This window comes from Polyodon spathula, chromosome 21, assembly GCF_017654505.1.
Source record: "Polyodon spathula isolate WHYD16114869_AA chromosome 21, ASM1765450v1, whole genome shotgun sequence".
Classification (NCBI taxonomy): Eukaryota; Metazoa; Chordata; class Actinopteri; order Acipenseriformes; family Polyodontidae; genus Polyodon; species Polyodon spathula.
Genome location: NC_054554.1, coordinates 2,579,298 through 2,594,563, shown reverse-complemented (window position 1 = coordinate 2,594,563; position 15,266 = coordinate 2,579,298). Strand labels below are relative to the sequence as shown.

General features: G+C 44.5%; 1 protein-coding gene across 2 annotated transcripts in view; it reads left to right on the top strand.

The window, feature by feature from the left end:
• The window catches only part of bcar1 (BCAR1 scaffold protein, Cas family member), a 63,999-nt gene that overhangs the window by 35,736 nt on the left and 12,997 nt on the right, over positions 1-15,266 (top strand). For both annotated transcript variants that reach the window (XM_041221576.1, XM_041221575.1), the window contains exon 2: positions 3,237-3,911. In XM_041221576.1, the coding sequence (XP_041077510.1) occupies positions 3,237-3,911 (675 nt within the window). The remainder of the gene's footprint in view (positions 1-3,236; positions 3,912-15,266) is intronic.

Genomic DNA, 15,266 nt, shown 5'->3' with positions numbered 1-15,266 from the left:
CTGACCCTTCTCACAGGCCGCTATATACATTCTGTATCCATCTCCTGTTTGAACGACCCATTCGAATGCAAACGATGCCAGATCGTTTAGACCTGGCAAAGCAGCTCTTTTTTAAGGTTGATTCATTTTGTTCTGCAGCTTGTTGGCACACACTGTACTGATGTATTAGGGAAACTGTCATTAGCCATGTCACATTATGATAGAGCCAAAGAGGTCTGTCTACAAGCCCGCAGGTGGCTGTGTCTCTATGAAATTCCTAGTGCTCTACAAAATACAATACAATACAATACAATACACCCTGAGGTCCTGTATGACCACAGATCTGGTTACAAGATACAGTGAGGTACAATGCAACAAGAGCCAGCCTTCTTAAAAAGCCTACGTCCTGATAATAGACCAGGCTAAACAAAGTAGCTCATGCATTGCTCTTGAAAAAGCAGTGGCTGCATAATAAGAAAATGCACTACAGTACTACTGTTGTTCTTCAGCCAAGCACATCCATTAATGGGACGTGAACCTGGCCCGTCGGGTCTCCTGAGCGAAGCGCGCCGTCGCTGCTCGGATAGCGTGTAGATGCACCGCTAACTGTCTCAGTGCAATTCAGTCAAACCCTGACTGTATCAACCACATCTCAAACACTGTGTTTATAAGCAGGCATTCCTATAGCCCTACTTGATTCACAGCTAAGAGATAATTAGAGAGGCTAGGATCTGTGAAAAAAACAACTAAACAATTGTCTAAAAACAAGATTATCAACTAATTACCATTATTGCAATCAAACCAGTAATTAGGGTTTGTTGCTTAGAGGAATTTGCAGTACGTGCACAATCTGTGTCATCTAAAACACACACTACAATCAATGTGCATGAGTATATAGAAGTTCTGTGTTTTCAGACGAGTCGCGGTATGTCACACACCATGTTACAGTAAGTCTGAAGCAGGCTGTTGAATCAACAAGGTACTACTCCCGACTGCCCGAGAGTTTTACAAGGATGAATGTGATCCGTGAGTGATCTGTTCCTATTACCAGCTACAGAGAGGCTAGCTGTGTTAATGAACCCCTCCTCACGCTGAGCTCCCTTTGGGAAAGCCAAGCGGTCTGCAGAGAACATGATGTCATTTCTTCACTCCTTGTAAATAATACTGCAGACTCTCCTCTGGCGATGATATTGAAGTTACCAGCACAAGACAGACTATACAATTACGCAGCGCCTTTGTTTGGCTTTAAACACTTGTAGAGCAGACATTACAATGATATCACAAGACGAGAGATCCAGACACATTTGAACATGGAAGTGATATACAATCTTGCCCTTGCAATGCTGAAAGAACAGCCTGCCACATTTTAAAACAAGAGCTTGTTCAGGACCAGCTATTGCTGATCAATGATTGACTATGGATAGGTGTGGGATGTGTCATGGATAGAGGTTATAAATTCAACAGGAAATCCAGGTTCGTACATAATTACACTGGCACTGCTTAAGTTTAATGGAAAATGTTTTTCTTTTACGTTTACAAGTCCCAGACAAGGGTGTTGTGAACCCTTTCGAAGATTCAGATAATCTGCACTGTTAATGCAAGTGGATCTCTGAGGGGTGAACGGTAGATTGAATGATGAATCATGCTCAAATCGTCATCAGTGGTAGCAGAAGTGATTGTCCCTTTATCAATATGGTCACCATGTGACATTCCAGTTATTGTGATTAAATGAGCTTAGCCAGTGCTTATGAAGGCGTTAGAAGCGCTGTAGAATGCGTGCCCCTTTTCAGCCCCAGTCTGGTGAAATATTATTGGAGTGTGTCTGTGTGTGCGCTCCTGGAAATTCAATGGAAATTCCAAACGCTGCAGCAGACACTAATAGTCATTTGGTCACTGACTCTCCCTCTCCCTCTTTAAGCATTGTAACTTGTGAGTCATTTTCCATACGCTTCCTGTTGCCAGGGATAGAGATAGGGGAGGGGGGAGGGATAGCTAAAGAGCAAGCAAGCCGTCTCGCGGGATGAAGGCAAAGTTCAGGCTGAGCGCTATTACTGAGAGAGCCAGCGACTGGCAGGTCATCAAGCTGTTACTCAGATCCAGAGATATGAGATACTATCCTTCCAACAGGATGTAACCTTTCTGTTGAGAACGGATGTCAGAATTCGGCTAAGCCTCGCCAAAAAAAAACCCCCAACTACGTTTTATGAGTAGTTCTTTGATTCCCAAATTCTGAGATTAATCTTTTGGGGGTTTGTATAGTATGCAGTGCGGCCATGCCATGAGAAAGTTGCATGAGTTTGCTTGTTGTTTGTTCAGGAACAATGCTCGACCCCAGCGTGAAAGAGCTGCTGATGGGGTTGGGTAGAGGGTGAGACAGACAGTGATTAGAGCAGGATCTCCTTTGTGTTGTCAAACAGGTCAGAGTGTGTGTGAGGGTGTAGGGTCCTTTATCTTTCGAACGGAGACATTGAAAATATCGCTTTGGTAGGTAAGAACAAAAGCAGATAGACAGGTAGGGAGCCTGTCTTAAGATTACACTTTGTACAATAGATGTTGAGCTAAGATTTGTACATTATGATGTATGTATTTCTGTATGTCATTTATGTGTGGATAGATGGATAGGTATTATTATTATTATTATTATTATTATTATTATTACAATTATTATTATTTAACAGACTTGGTTTGGTAAATTCTTTATTCTTTCTTACACTGCTCCAGGGATTGAAATAAGACTCCCATTGCATAGCGGTTTGATCCATTTCTAGTTTTACTAGGAGTTTAATAAGACACACCTGAGCTTGTTACCTGTACACTGTGGCTAATTAAACTTAAAACCTGGAATGGGTGAAACTGCTGTGCAATAAGAGTCTTATATAAGAGTCTTATTTCCATCCCTGCTGCTCAATTGAAAGCAAGCTCTCTTGTCATTTAAAAGGAGATTCTGTATACACCTGGGTTTATAGGTATATGGAGTGTGTGTGTGTGTGTGTGTGTGTGTGTGTGTGTGTGTGTGTGCGTGCGCATGTGTATATGTGCATGCAACAAGAGCAGAGACCACAGGCACAAAGAGCAGGCATGTGGGAATCAACTTGTCTGACATGACGGCTGATTATTCTGCGCTAGCGTATATACAGTTGTGAAAGGGGCTGTACCCTAGTTGTACCCCTTTCTGTTTCCCATATTTGTATTTGCTTGTCCTGCACAGAATAAAGAGATAACCCGTGTGTGCTTTCTCTCCCTCTCTCTCTCCTCAGAATGTGCTTGCAAAGGCCCTTTACGACAATGTGGCGGAGTCTCCAGACGAGCTTTCCTTCCGCAAGGGTGACATCATGACGGTGCTGGAGCAGGACACGCAGGGGCTGGGTGGCTGGTGGCTCTGCTCCCTGCACGGGCGGCAGGGCATCGCCCCGGGCAACCGCATGAAGATCCTGGTCGGCATGTACGACAAGAAGCAGGAGGGGGGAGGCCAGCCTCTGTTCCCCCAACAAACCCCTCCTCAGACCCCACTGCCTTTCCACAAGCAGAGCTACAGCACGCCCTCCCCTGCCTCGCAGTACACTGCCATGCATCCGGTTTTCCAAAACCCCACAGACAACGTCTACATGATGCCCCCCTCTCACGGCAAGGGGCAGACGCAGAGCATTTACCAGGTGCCCCCCGGCCCCCAGTACCAGGGAACCCTGAGAAAGCCGCCCCTCTTCCAGAAGCAGGGTAGCCAACAGCAGTACCAGAGCCAGTCTCAGAGCATTTACCAGGTCCCTCCGTCGCTAGGCCAGTCGCAGGACATTTACCAAGTCCCACCAGGGTCCAAGAGCCCCCCTCAGGATGTTTACCAGGTGCCCCCTTCCATGAACCAAAACCAGGACATCTACCAAATCCCTCCGTCTATGGAGAAGAGGAGCTGGGAGTCTCCCAAGCCACCGGGAAAGGTAGGAGCCAGACGTCTGCTGGGTTACTCTGGCACTGTACAGGTGTGCCTCGTGAGCGCCCGCTCTCCCCGCCGCCTGTAGATATAAACACAGTGCTATCATTGTGACTAACCCCAGCAGCGTGTCTGTGGAAGCATGCACTGACCTGCACAAACACGCCTGCCAGCGAGCTTCGTCTTTTCATTGTAATCCACAATGATTTTAAACTTCCACTGGGTTTATTGACTTTTTTTCATGTTGCTAAGCAACTAGCGTTTTCATTTTAATGAAAAAAAGTGCTTGGGGAGAGGGGGTAGGGGGTTGCGAGGTACAGAACGCTGCAGGTGCTGAAATAAATCCCACCAGAACCAGGGCAGGCAGTCTGCTGGAGTGAGAAGTACCTTTCTAAGCCAGCCAGGCCTTGTATTTCATCACATAGTTCACAAATATGAATTCCATCATTAAACTGACTTGGTATAGCCTGTGTGGTTCTACACAGGGAGTGGAGATACTCTGAGTAAGGTGTTAAAGAAACCAAAGCCTCTCACAGATTGACCCAGTTATGCACTGGTCCACGTGTTTCAGACTCATCATTAAACCGAGTGGAATAACGACAGCGCTGCAGGAGACGATTCTCAGCTGTTCCCAGGCTTTGCACAGCCGCGCCATGGCACTTGCAGACAGGGCCACTAGACACACAAGCATGCACTTGATCGATGGCTATTTTTTAGGTCACCAGATGAGCCTGCTCTGATTTTGTATTTTACTCTCCCCGATATCATCCCGTACCCCATATCTGATTTTCTCAAAAATTGCTAAATATTTGGGAACCCTCCCCCTGTTTGAGTAGCTCCCCTCCCCTGTCCCATTACAATCATTGCATCTGATACACATACCCTCATGAGTCTGTACAGAACATGGTTCAGAATCTTATATTCCTAATATAAAGGTCTCTAAATATTATTGTACTGTACAGCATTGTGTTAACTGTATGTGCGTGTGTGTTTGTGCAATGTTTGTATCTAGGTTTGACACTTACGCACTGTTCTCATTATGGCACTCATATATTATGCCAGGGTATGGTTAGCCGCTGTGCAATCCTGACTGGTGGTGTTCCTGTAATTAACAAAGCTGCAGGTGTCAATATCAACACATGGCACTGGGACAGGACTACTGTTGCTCTGCGGGACGGTGCTCTTATTCACAGGAGCAGAGCAAAGAGTCTCACCCCACTGCCGTGGCTCAGGGCAGAGCTGTGCATTTCACTGGGCCCAGGAAAACCTCAGTGTACAGAGCCCTTCATAATAACTCACTGTTGGCTGTGCTTTATCGTTGTAGTTTCTCTTTGAAATAAGTACGGATCCTGTGTCCCGGAGAGTCGCAGATATAGTAGGACCAGGTCCTGCAGTTGAGTAACAGATAGTGCTGTGTGATGCATTGCCGTTACTGATTCTGTCCCCGAGATAAAACATCGACAGCTATTAAACACATTTACATTCTAAAAGAAATATAAACGATTCCACTGTTCACCTGTCGGAGAGATGATGAGCAGTTAAGTCATTCGCATGTGGTGTCGCTCACTTGCAGTGCCGTTTCCTGTCCTCTAGAAATTCTCCAGAAATCAGTTTCTGGCTATCGCTATGGTAACTCCATATAGAAATCTTTGGCAGCAGTGTTTGAAAACACCAATTACAATTCTAAACCTTAAGACTAAACTTAAGACTGCCCACAAGCTCCTAATTTTAGTGTCTGAGATTGTTGTTGTTGTTGTTGTTGTTATGTTTCTGAAAAATAAAATGATAATAAACCTTTCAGAAATCTAGCCTTAAGTATATATTGTGACATTTGTAATGTACACAAATAAGTACTGCAGTATAGAGAGAGGTTATTCATGACATTGTAGTGTATTTAAAAAGTAACACAGTGGATCTGTTCTGTTTGGATGAAATGCCTTTCCTGGAAAGCCCATGGGATCTTGCTGACAGATAGGTCCTTTAACATCTGCTTCTGCCCTTTGGTCCCAGATGTTCAATACAGTAAAGCCAACAAGACAGGCCTCAGCCTAGTGGAGCGTACCATCACCTTGACAGTGGAGGGGGTTTCCTTGTGTCTTGGGTCACCCCATACCTGACCACTGATTACATGTGTACCCGATTTACAGTGTTTTAATATTCAGTCGTCCTATCGTACTGCACACTGACAATCACTGCCGTTACTTTCTTTTGCATAACGCCTCAAACTAGCATGATATCTTCAGATTCTCCAAGTCCTGAGCTGTGTAAATTTGAAACAGTCTAGTTTCAGTATTTTTGGATTGTTTTACGAATAGGAATAACTGTCTAACAAACAGACTGAAGAGTTTGTTCAAATTTACGAAGCTGTTTGAAAAATAGAAATAGGGTGTGTTTTGCAATTGTCTGTGAATTGCACTGTCAGGATGGGGAGGAGGGTGAGAGGATTGTGGTCTATGCCAGGGTTGCATTGTGATCAGGATGGGGAGGAGGGTGAGAGGACTGTGGTCTATGCCAGGGTTGCATTGTGATCAGGATGGGGAGGAGGGTGAGAGGATTGTGGTCTATGCCAGGGTTGCATTGTGATCAGGATGGGGAGGAGGGTGAAAGGACTGTGGTCTATGCCAGGGTTGCATTGTGATCAGGATGGGGAGGAGGGTGAGAGGACTGTGGTCTATGCCAGGGTTGCATTGTGATCAGGATGGGGAGGAGGGTGAGAGGATTGTGGTCTATGCCAGGGTTGCATTGTGATCAGGATGGGGAGGAGGGTGAAAGGACTGTGGTCTATGCCAGGGTTGCATTGTGATCAGGATGGGGAGGAGGGTGAGAGGATTGTGGTCTATGCCAGGGTTGCATTGTGATCAGGATGGGGAGGAGGGTGAGAGGACTGTGGTCTATGCCAGGGTTGCATTGTGATCAGGATGGGGAGGAGGGTGAGAGGACTGTGGTCTATGCCAGGGTTGCATTGTGATCAGGATGGGGAGGAGGGTGAGAGGACTGTGGTCTATGCCAGGGTTGCATTGTGATCAGGATGGGGAGGAGGGTGAGAGGATTGTGGTCTATGCCAGGGTTGCATTGTGATCAGGATGGGGAGGAGGGTGAGAGGATTGTGGTCTATGCCAGGGTTGCATTGTGATCAGGATGGGGAGGAGGGTGAGAGGACTGTGGTCTATGCCAGGGTTGCATTGTGATCAGGATGGGGAGGAGGGTGAGAGGACTGTGGTCTATGCCAGGGTTGCACTGTGATCAGGATGGGGAGGAGGGTGAGAGGACTGTGGTCTATGCCAGGGTTGCATTGTGATCAGGATGGGGAGGGGGGGTGAGAGGACTGTGGCCTGTTCCAGGGTTCTTCCTATATTATGTATACGATGGCTCTGATGTTGGTGGTGACCAGATCTGCAGACAGAGCAGACGGAGAGCCGGTTCTGGCTGCGCTGCTCAGCTGCTCCCCTTGTGTTTTTTGGCTCCCGGCGTCCCGTGTGTGTGTTGACCTTGAAGGCTAGCCAGTTGATGCAGGCAGAGTCGCTCAGGCAAAGCTGCACAGAAAGCCAGATGCACCCAGACTGACTTATCGTTAGCCAGAAAAGGGGCTATCGATTTCAAAAATGGGGCAACTTTCCAAAAAAAGGGGTATGGATTCCAACTATGGCATACGCACACAGAAAGCCCTTCTCACATTGGGCGAGTTTGCCCTCTTAAATCTGTTCCTTTGTATAGTGTTTGCTTTAATATGTATTTATTTTATATTGTAGTATTTTGAAGCATTACCTTGTGGACCCCCGCAGTGATTCAGAACTTAACTGCCCTCTTCAGTGCTGCTAGCCTGCATCTATAGTAGCCACAGGGATTCTGTTCTTTCAAAGGTAGCAATGACATCACCTGCAAGTCGTCTGGGCTACATCTAGTTACCAACCGCCAACTACAGTTGAAACAGCTCTGGACCACTGCCAAGCTGAGTAATGCTTTAGAACATTTGAATATAAATATAATAGATTGAACTGGTCACAGTTTAAACTGCAAAAGTAAACTACAAGTGGATGTGTTAAGTGCCAGTTTACTGGGACTCTGTGATGCTGTTCTGTCTACTACTGTAGTTTATGCAAAGTTCCCAGGCAAATGCATAGCTATGCGCCGTAAAGCCAAGCATAGGAAAAAAACAAAAAAAACCATGGTAACCTGCAGATTCACCTTGCTAACCCTTTACAAAGGATGGGATTTTCCAGGGGTTTTCATTCAGAATCAGCAGGAAAACATAGGAACATTCCCCTTAGACTTCTCGTAACAGAAGTGCTCCACTGAGTCATTCCATTGTCTATGATGACAATCAAGAGATCATGGAGGAAGTGTTAACACATGGCTGGCCGAGTAATGAAGCCTTTACAGCTTATCTAACACACTAGCCAGGGTGTTAAAAACCCCCAGATCCCCCCGCCCTCCCACACACACACATGCAATTTAAAGATAAGATAGTTTACACCACATTGGTCCTCGGCAGCCCAGTAGCCAACTTTCTCAAACCATGTTGAAAGATTTGCAGTATCGTCAACTGGCGAATGGGTCACATACTCAAATGATACGCTATCGACTCTTTCCCAGAATGATCTTGGGTTGGCCAGCAGTACAAGAGAAGGTGACTCAGTTATCGCTCTTTTCCATGTACTGTGCACACCACTGCCTGTCCTGCACCTCGCTGCAATGCTGGTTCCTGTGAGTCCCGGGGCAGGCAGGGCCAGCAAACAGCTTGTGATTGTTCAGCAGAAACTTAGAAACGGCTAAAACTTAACAATTTCATCTGGGGCTTTTAGGAAAGCATCTGCGTTCATGAATTTAAAAAATAATTCCCTTTTTGAACTTTTCAAGTTTCTTCTTAAAATGCATTCAAGGTTTTCAAGAGGTTTCTTCTTAAAATGCATTTGAGAGTAACTCAAGTATCATGAGGAAACTTACAATTGGGATGACCAGATGCAACCTGTCAGGGGGGGTGGGGGGAGCAGCTGCAACAACTGCAGCCTATCTTTGGATCCCAAGTGGAAGGAAGCAGCTCTTAAACAAGAGATAGTCTAGTCTGTAGCTTCTAGGCTACAATGCGGATGATAAGGGTCAATGTAATTGCAATAGAAATTAACCTTGCTATATAAATGGGTATGGTTGCAGCTAGTCATTGTGTATTGATGAATTGTGACGCTTTCTTTACATGATGTATCGTTACAATCACAACAACAAAACAACCTTCTTTACGCTGAAGGACACTGCACACTGAACATGCTGATTAGCAATTAACAGCACTTGAGTTCCAAATAGCATTCTCTGCATTTATACTGCAGCGGCTCTCTGATTGAAATTCAGTGATGGCGTACAGATAGCTGCCTGGAAAGTTAATGTGTAATCTGCAGGTATGTTGTAATAGTCTTTGAGAGTGTAGGTCAGCAAGAGATGAAAGAAAAAGTTTTCCTTGAGATTAGGAGAAGCTTATCTTTAGTAACAGGCCGTGAAGCTCAGTGGAGAGAGCTATGGACTGGGAGTAAGGAGAGTTTGAGGTGGCAGATTTATTTGACTCCTGGCATTGAAACACCATGTGGTGTGTTTTCTGTCAACACCAGCAATTGAAAAGAAGATAGATAGATAGATAGACAGCAGAAGTTCAGGTTCATCAAGAGCTATAATTGAGCCTTTTTGTTTTGTTTTTATTACAAGCTTTACAGACATTCATGAATGTAGCTATGGTCACCAGTCTGAGTACAACTAAGTTTGTAATGAATTCTTCCAATACAGTGTAAGTTGGTGGGTCCTCTGCAGCAATGGATCAGTCCTAGAACAAAATAAATCTGATATGTTCAGGAATGCTCAGATTCTAGAGGGCTGTGGTCCAGGCAGGATTCCTAATAGTTGCTTTTTCTGGGATAGCTCTGGGAGCTTTGATTCGTTTGCACATGCACACCGGCGGAGGACAGGAGCATCCCGATATTCCAGCAGCTCATGCCAATAAATAATCTAAGTGCTGTGCTGCAGCTCCAGGGCTGGCCGCGGTCCAGTGAGGGAATGGAACCTGCTGAACGAAGCAGGGCTCCAGAGACTGCTGGCCATGTGCTGTTTACTTTACTCCATTCAAAGAGATTACCCAAGACTTCTGTCGGTGGAGTCGCTGAACGGGGAGTGTCATCGAAGGCTTGTGACACGGCTGTTGAGCCAGCCCAGAACTTTATTTAACTTTATTTTAAACTCCATTAAGAGCAAAGGTCCCGCGCAAGGTGGCTCTGATTGTGAAACCAGCCTGCGTACTTTAGCTCATGTCCTTGCTGAATCGGTCATGCTCATTTAAAGAAGAAGAAGAACCCGCTTCACCTTTGCCTCCAGCTTTTGTACAGCAGCTGTAAATCTGCAGTGCTTTGGTAAATTTTGTAAGACAAGTACAAAAAATCTTTGCACAGTGACCTAGTGACTGTTAGCCCAATTTAGACCAATTCAAGATTAATGTCTAATACGTGCAAAATAACACACATTCCTTGTAATGGGACCATTAAGAAAACTTCACAATGTATCACTTGAGACCACACTACACTCCAGATATCAGAATGTGAACCAAAACATAATATTTTACATAATATTTGTCAGTGAAATTTGTAATGTTTATCTGCACAATGCAAGCCTATGACAGCAAACACATCTTGAGTAGCAAAGACTCTGGGTTCCCTTCTGATCTGGAGACATGGCTAATTAGAGCTGAGCAATCAGCATGTTCACCTTCTGAATTTCACAAATGCAATTATGTGGCAGTGTCTGCTAAATTCATTCTGTGTGTGAATCTCATCCCATTTGTGTTTGCTGTGCCAGAACTAGCTGAAGAAGAAGAAAATAAACTAACAGACTGCTATACCAAATGATGTGCTGCATATGTTTAGGGAAAACAACTGGGTTGTTTCTTCATGTTAGTGTTACTGGTTAGGTACTAATAAACAATTAGTTGACAATGTACAGAAAATGAAAGAATATTTTCTTTAAAAATCGAAGGTCTTATTTTAGAATTTCTGACATTGGGGCGTATTTTCCAAGTGTTTGTCTACATCCCAGCCAGAACACACCAGCTATTCCAAGAGATTAATAAAGCCACCATTGTCTTACTGTCTGGGAATATCAGGTGCATGAGTTTCTAAGGCAAGTAGCGGGGTGGCACGATATAGCAAAGGGCTTTCATGCATTAAGGCGCCAGTTGTATTGTGTGATGGTACCGTTTAACACTGCTTGTCTGGACTACGTGTAAAAAAAAAAAAAATGCTGACCATCTGTATTTCTGAAAAACAGAAATAAGCAGCACTTAAGGGGTCAAAAGATGAAACAGTGGGTAGCTTAGACCCTGCTAAGCCTGTTATCTCTAACAACTTTAGTGGGTTGCCCTGCAAATTTCCACAGAGTAAAGTGGGAGCTAATTGAAAGCACGACAGGTGGAACGTTTAATTTGGATTCCATACCTGCTTATTAGACTCCCAGGCAGCAATGCAGGAATCAGAACTTGTGTATTATTATTATTATTATTATTATTATTTATTATTATTATTGAGGGAGACTTTAACACAGCAGCTCATGGTTTATATATTTCTTTTGACTAGCCTGTGTCATTTGCACTTGAAATTCCTTCATCAAGGGAATACGTAATTGTAGGCTGAGGGTGAGTGTCCTTCTTGAAGAGCCTTCCCCGGGAGAGTTCTGATCCTGTTTTTAACCCGCAAGGCTTGGATTGCCGCAGGGTCATTCCAGCTCGAGCAGATTGCATTCTGGGGACGTGTTTCCTCTATTTATGGTTTCTGTTGATGCGTTAAAATACATACCTGTGGTTCCAGGGTAGGGGCCGTGTGCACACGACACAAGAACTGTGTAACTCAAGCGCTGCAGGGTGTGACAACGTGTCTAAAGTGTGCAAAGATTTGGAAGACGTTTGATCTATTTTTTAACTCCAAGAAAGGGGTTGATAAGGGCTTTCAAACTAAAGAAAATGTAACAATGTAAGTCATTGACGTAAGGAGTCAAGAATCCCTCCCTCCCCCCTCCCCCCCATTGGTCCACTTGAGCTGGGATGACCCAATAAACTGGACTTGGTCCATCCGTCTGCTTTTATAGGGTATAACTTCACTGCTAGTAAATGTAAGCTTCATAGCAGGCTGAATGAGCTATGTGTTTACTATAGTAACACAGAGAGACGTTGACAAATTGTTGGCCAAATACTTTTTGACAAACAACAGAAGCATTCAGAGGTTGTAGTGGCTGAAATGATATGACACAGCATTGTACTGCAGTTGCCTAAAATGTTATTTTTATACACAGTGTGTAACCTAATTGGACGACTGTAACGGCTGGTTATTTCAATCTTCGTATGAGGTCAGAGTCCACATGCAGAAATAGAAACCAAAACCATGTCAGGCCAGAACTGCGCTGCTCCAGAAAGCTGCTGGCCTGATGGAACAGAATTTTGATAATTTGGCCCTGTGATTGGCTGAGCTGCACTCGTAACAGCAGGGTTCTGGAGATGCTACGTCTCCAGGGAGACGGCATGACATCATACTCTATTTATAAGTCTTGCTGACGGAGTGGACAGAGAGATGGGAGGTGGGGGGAGTGGTGTTGATTTTGAGAGCGACAAGCTTTTATTCAACCCTTTTATGGCCTGTTCTCTGCTACTAACATGATCATATTAGAAGACTTTTAGAATACAGTGAATTATCACTGTTAACAAACGTACCTTTTTCGTGGAATGAACTGTCTGCACGGTCGACATCCCTTATACACTGTAGGGGTGTTGTTTTGTGCTGTAGCAGGGGGATAGAGGCAATAGGCAATAGTGTTTGGAGCTGGGTGTGTGTGGAGATGCAGGCAGGGGTCCTGCACACCCTCTCCAGCAATGCCAGTCATGTGTCCAAAGCCTCCGTCGCACAGAGGTGGAGAGCTGTGAATTAGCGGCACAGACTGCCTGCCTTTTCCTTGTCACCAATCCAGACAACGAATGTCAGTCTGAAGGATGTGCTGCAGGAGTGAAGTGTTCTTGCAATACCCCCCCAAAAAAACAAAAACACTTGTTTGTTTGAACATTTTGTTCAGGTCAACTTTTTTATATACATATTTTGTATGTGTATATATATATATATATATATATATATATATATATATATATATATATATATATATATACAGTGCCTATAGGAAGTATTCACCCCCCTTGGACGTTTTCACAGTTTGTTGTGTTACAACCTGAAATCTTGATGCATTTAAATGGGATTTTGTTTTCCTTTTATTTATACAACCTACGAATACTTACTATATGCACTGTATATATACCGTATATATAAGCTTCAATCTTTATCTTCTTGACTTTCAGTTTTACACACGCTCAGCACAACACAAAGGATCCTGATAGGAAGGTAACAACACAACGCAGTTAGCCCTGCTGGCTGGAGCCCTGTTGCTAAGGCACACTTCCCGCCCCCTCATGAAGCCACAGCTTGACAGAAGCTCCACACAGCACTCCGGGGTCCCCTTTTCAGAAGCTCACCTGAGAGCTGTTTGAAGCAGTTGTGAATGTCGGTGCATTGTCCCTGCTCAGTCTGGATGGAGAGAGATTGATTCTGCAGTTTGTTTTTACAGCGCTGATGGAAACGGGGCAGCAGAAACCACAGCACTCCATGTAGAACAATACCCTCCACCCCATCTGACACAAAGCCTATTGTCCTTCCTGTAGTAAGGGAACAGCTTGGCCCATTGAAAAGGAGCCACTTCCAGAATGTCACATATGGTGGCCCAAGGGGCTAGTTGAGGCTAACACTGGCATCGCCACCTGTCATTTCTTGGGTTCAAGAAACCCCGTCTCCCCTTCAAAAAAAAAAGGCAGCATTCCATTCATGTAAAATTGCAGAAGTCTGTACTTGTTTGAATTCCTTAGCACAATTCTATGAGGACTTCAAGAACCAACCAATAGGGTTTCTGTTGTTCGAGAAACGTACACTTTAAAACACAGTTTACTAAGGGATTTCATCTCTCACTCAATCCATCTGTGTCTTTTCTCCACAGACATTATTTATAAAGTGTCTAAGGGCAATTTGTACGTGGGAGCAGTGATATTATAACAATGCTAAGTCTCTGCACTTCATTGATAGACGCCTTGGTATTTCAGTAGAATGAGAGGAGCTCAGCTGATTAAAGGAACATTCTGTCAGGTACTGTAATCTGATCCCAGGCCTGATTGAATGGTCAAGAAACCAACTCAGAACTAAAAGTCTTGATTTCTTCTCCACCCACCCCCCTCCCCCTTTACTTACATACTTGCTTACCCACATTTTCCATTCTCTGCCAATATAGAAAGCTGGATTTGTTGAAATATTTGTGTAAATAGCAAATGTCCTTAATCCTTCGTTATTTAAAGGCTGCTTCCTGTCTGTATTTGTGGCTTGATCGTCAGGTTACCACAGTAATTATCCCCGGGAAGTGGGAGTCACAGAACTGCACGTTTCCAGGACAGTCCTAGCTATCACCGGTTCACAGTGTGCGTGTTGACATAGGTAAAGATCGTACTTTGATAAACAGAATACCGGATCGCCATTCACGGAGTCTGTACTTAATCCACTTCGTCTGATCCTAAGAACATGTGAGGTCGTTCCGCACACCTCGTTCCTTCCCAGCACTCCATGTGTGCCTGCTAATGGGGATCTAATCTTATAGGATAAGAAATCCTCATCCATGTAACTAGCAGAAGAGCCCTACCACACTAGACTAAAAGGTATTCAGTAGGTAATACCTAGGTAATGGACAAACACACAGATGGACTAATGAACAGCCCTTCTCAAAATCAGGGGGCTTCTGTTTACTTCAGTCTAGTTCCTAGGAAGCCAGAGCAGGTTTGGTATTGAATAGTGTGCTATCCAGGGGGTGCAAAGCTCACAATATTCTAGTGTTTTGTCAGTTGGTATGTGGCAGGAGGATGCTCTTTATTGCTCGGTCAGGCATGGGGGTGCCACAAGGACGTCACTATTGTCTTTAAATAGCACACTATCCACTCAGGGAAAAAAGCAGTGTTAAATAATGGTTCCCCCCCCCTTGTTTCTGGGGGTGGGATGGGTAGCGACCTCTTCAAGAGTCCCGCCCCTTCCTCTTCTGACATAATTTCACCCCTTTATTAAAATACAACAGCTGGGCCTTATGGTGTTGAACTAACCCCCTGCTGGTTGTCATTGAAAACAGTTTAAAACAATTACAACAATGGATTAACACTGGATAAGCACAAAGCCTGCATCTGGATCTTTACCCCCCCCCCCCCTCACGACCCTACAGCTGAGTAGGGATTGCTAAAGAGTAAGAAGAAAGATATTGAAAGGCAAATGTATCA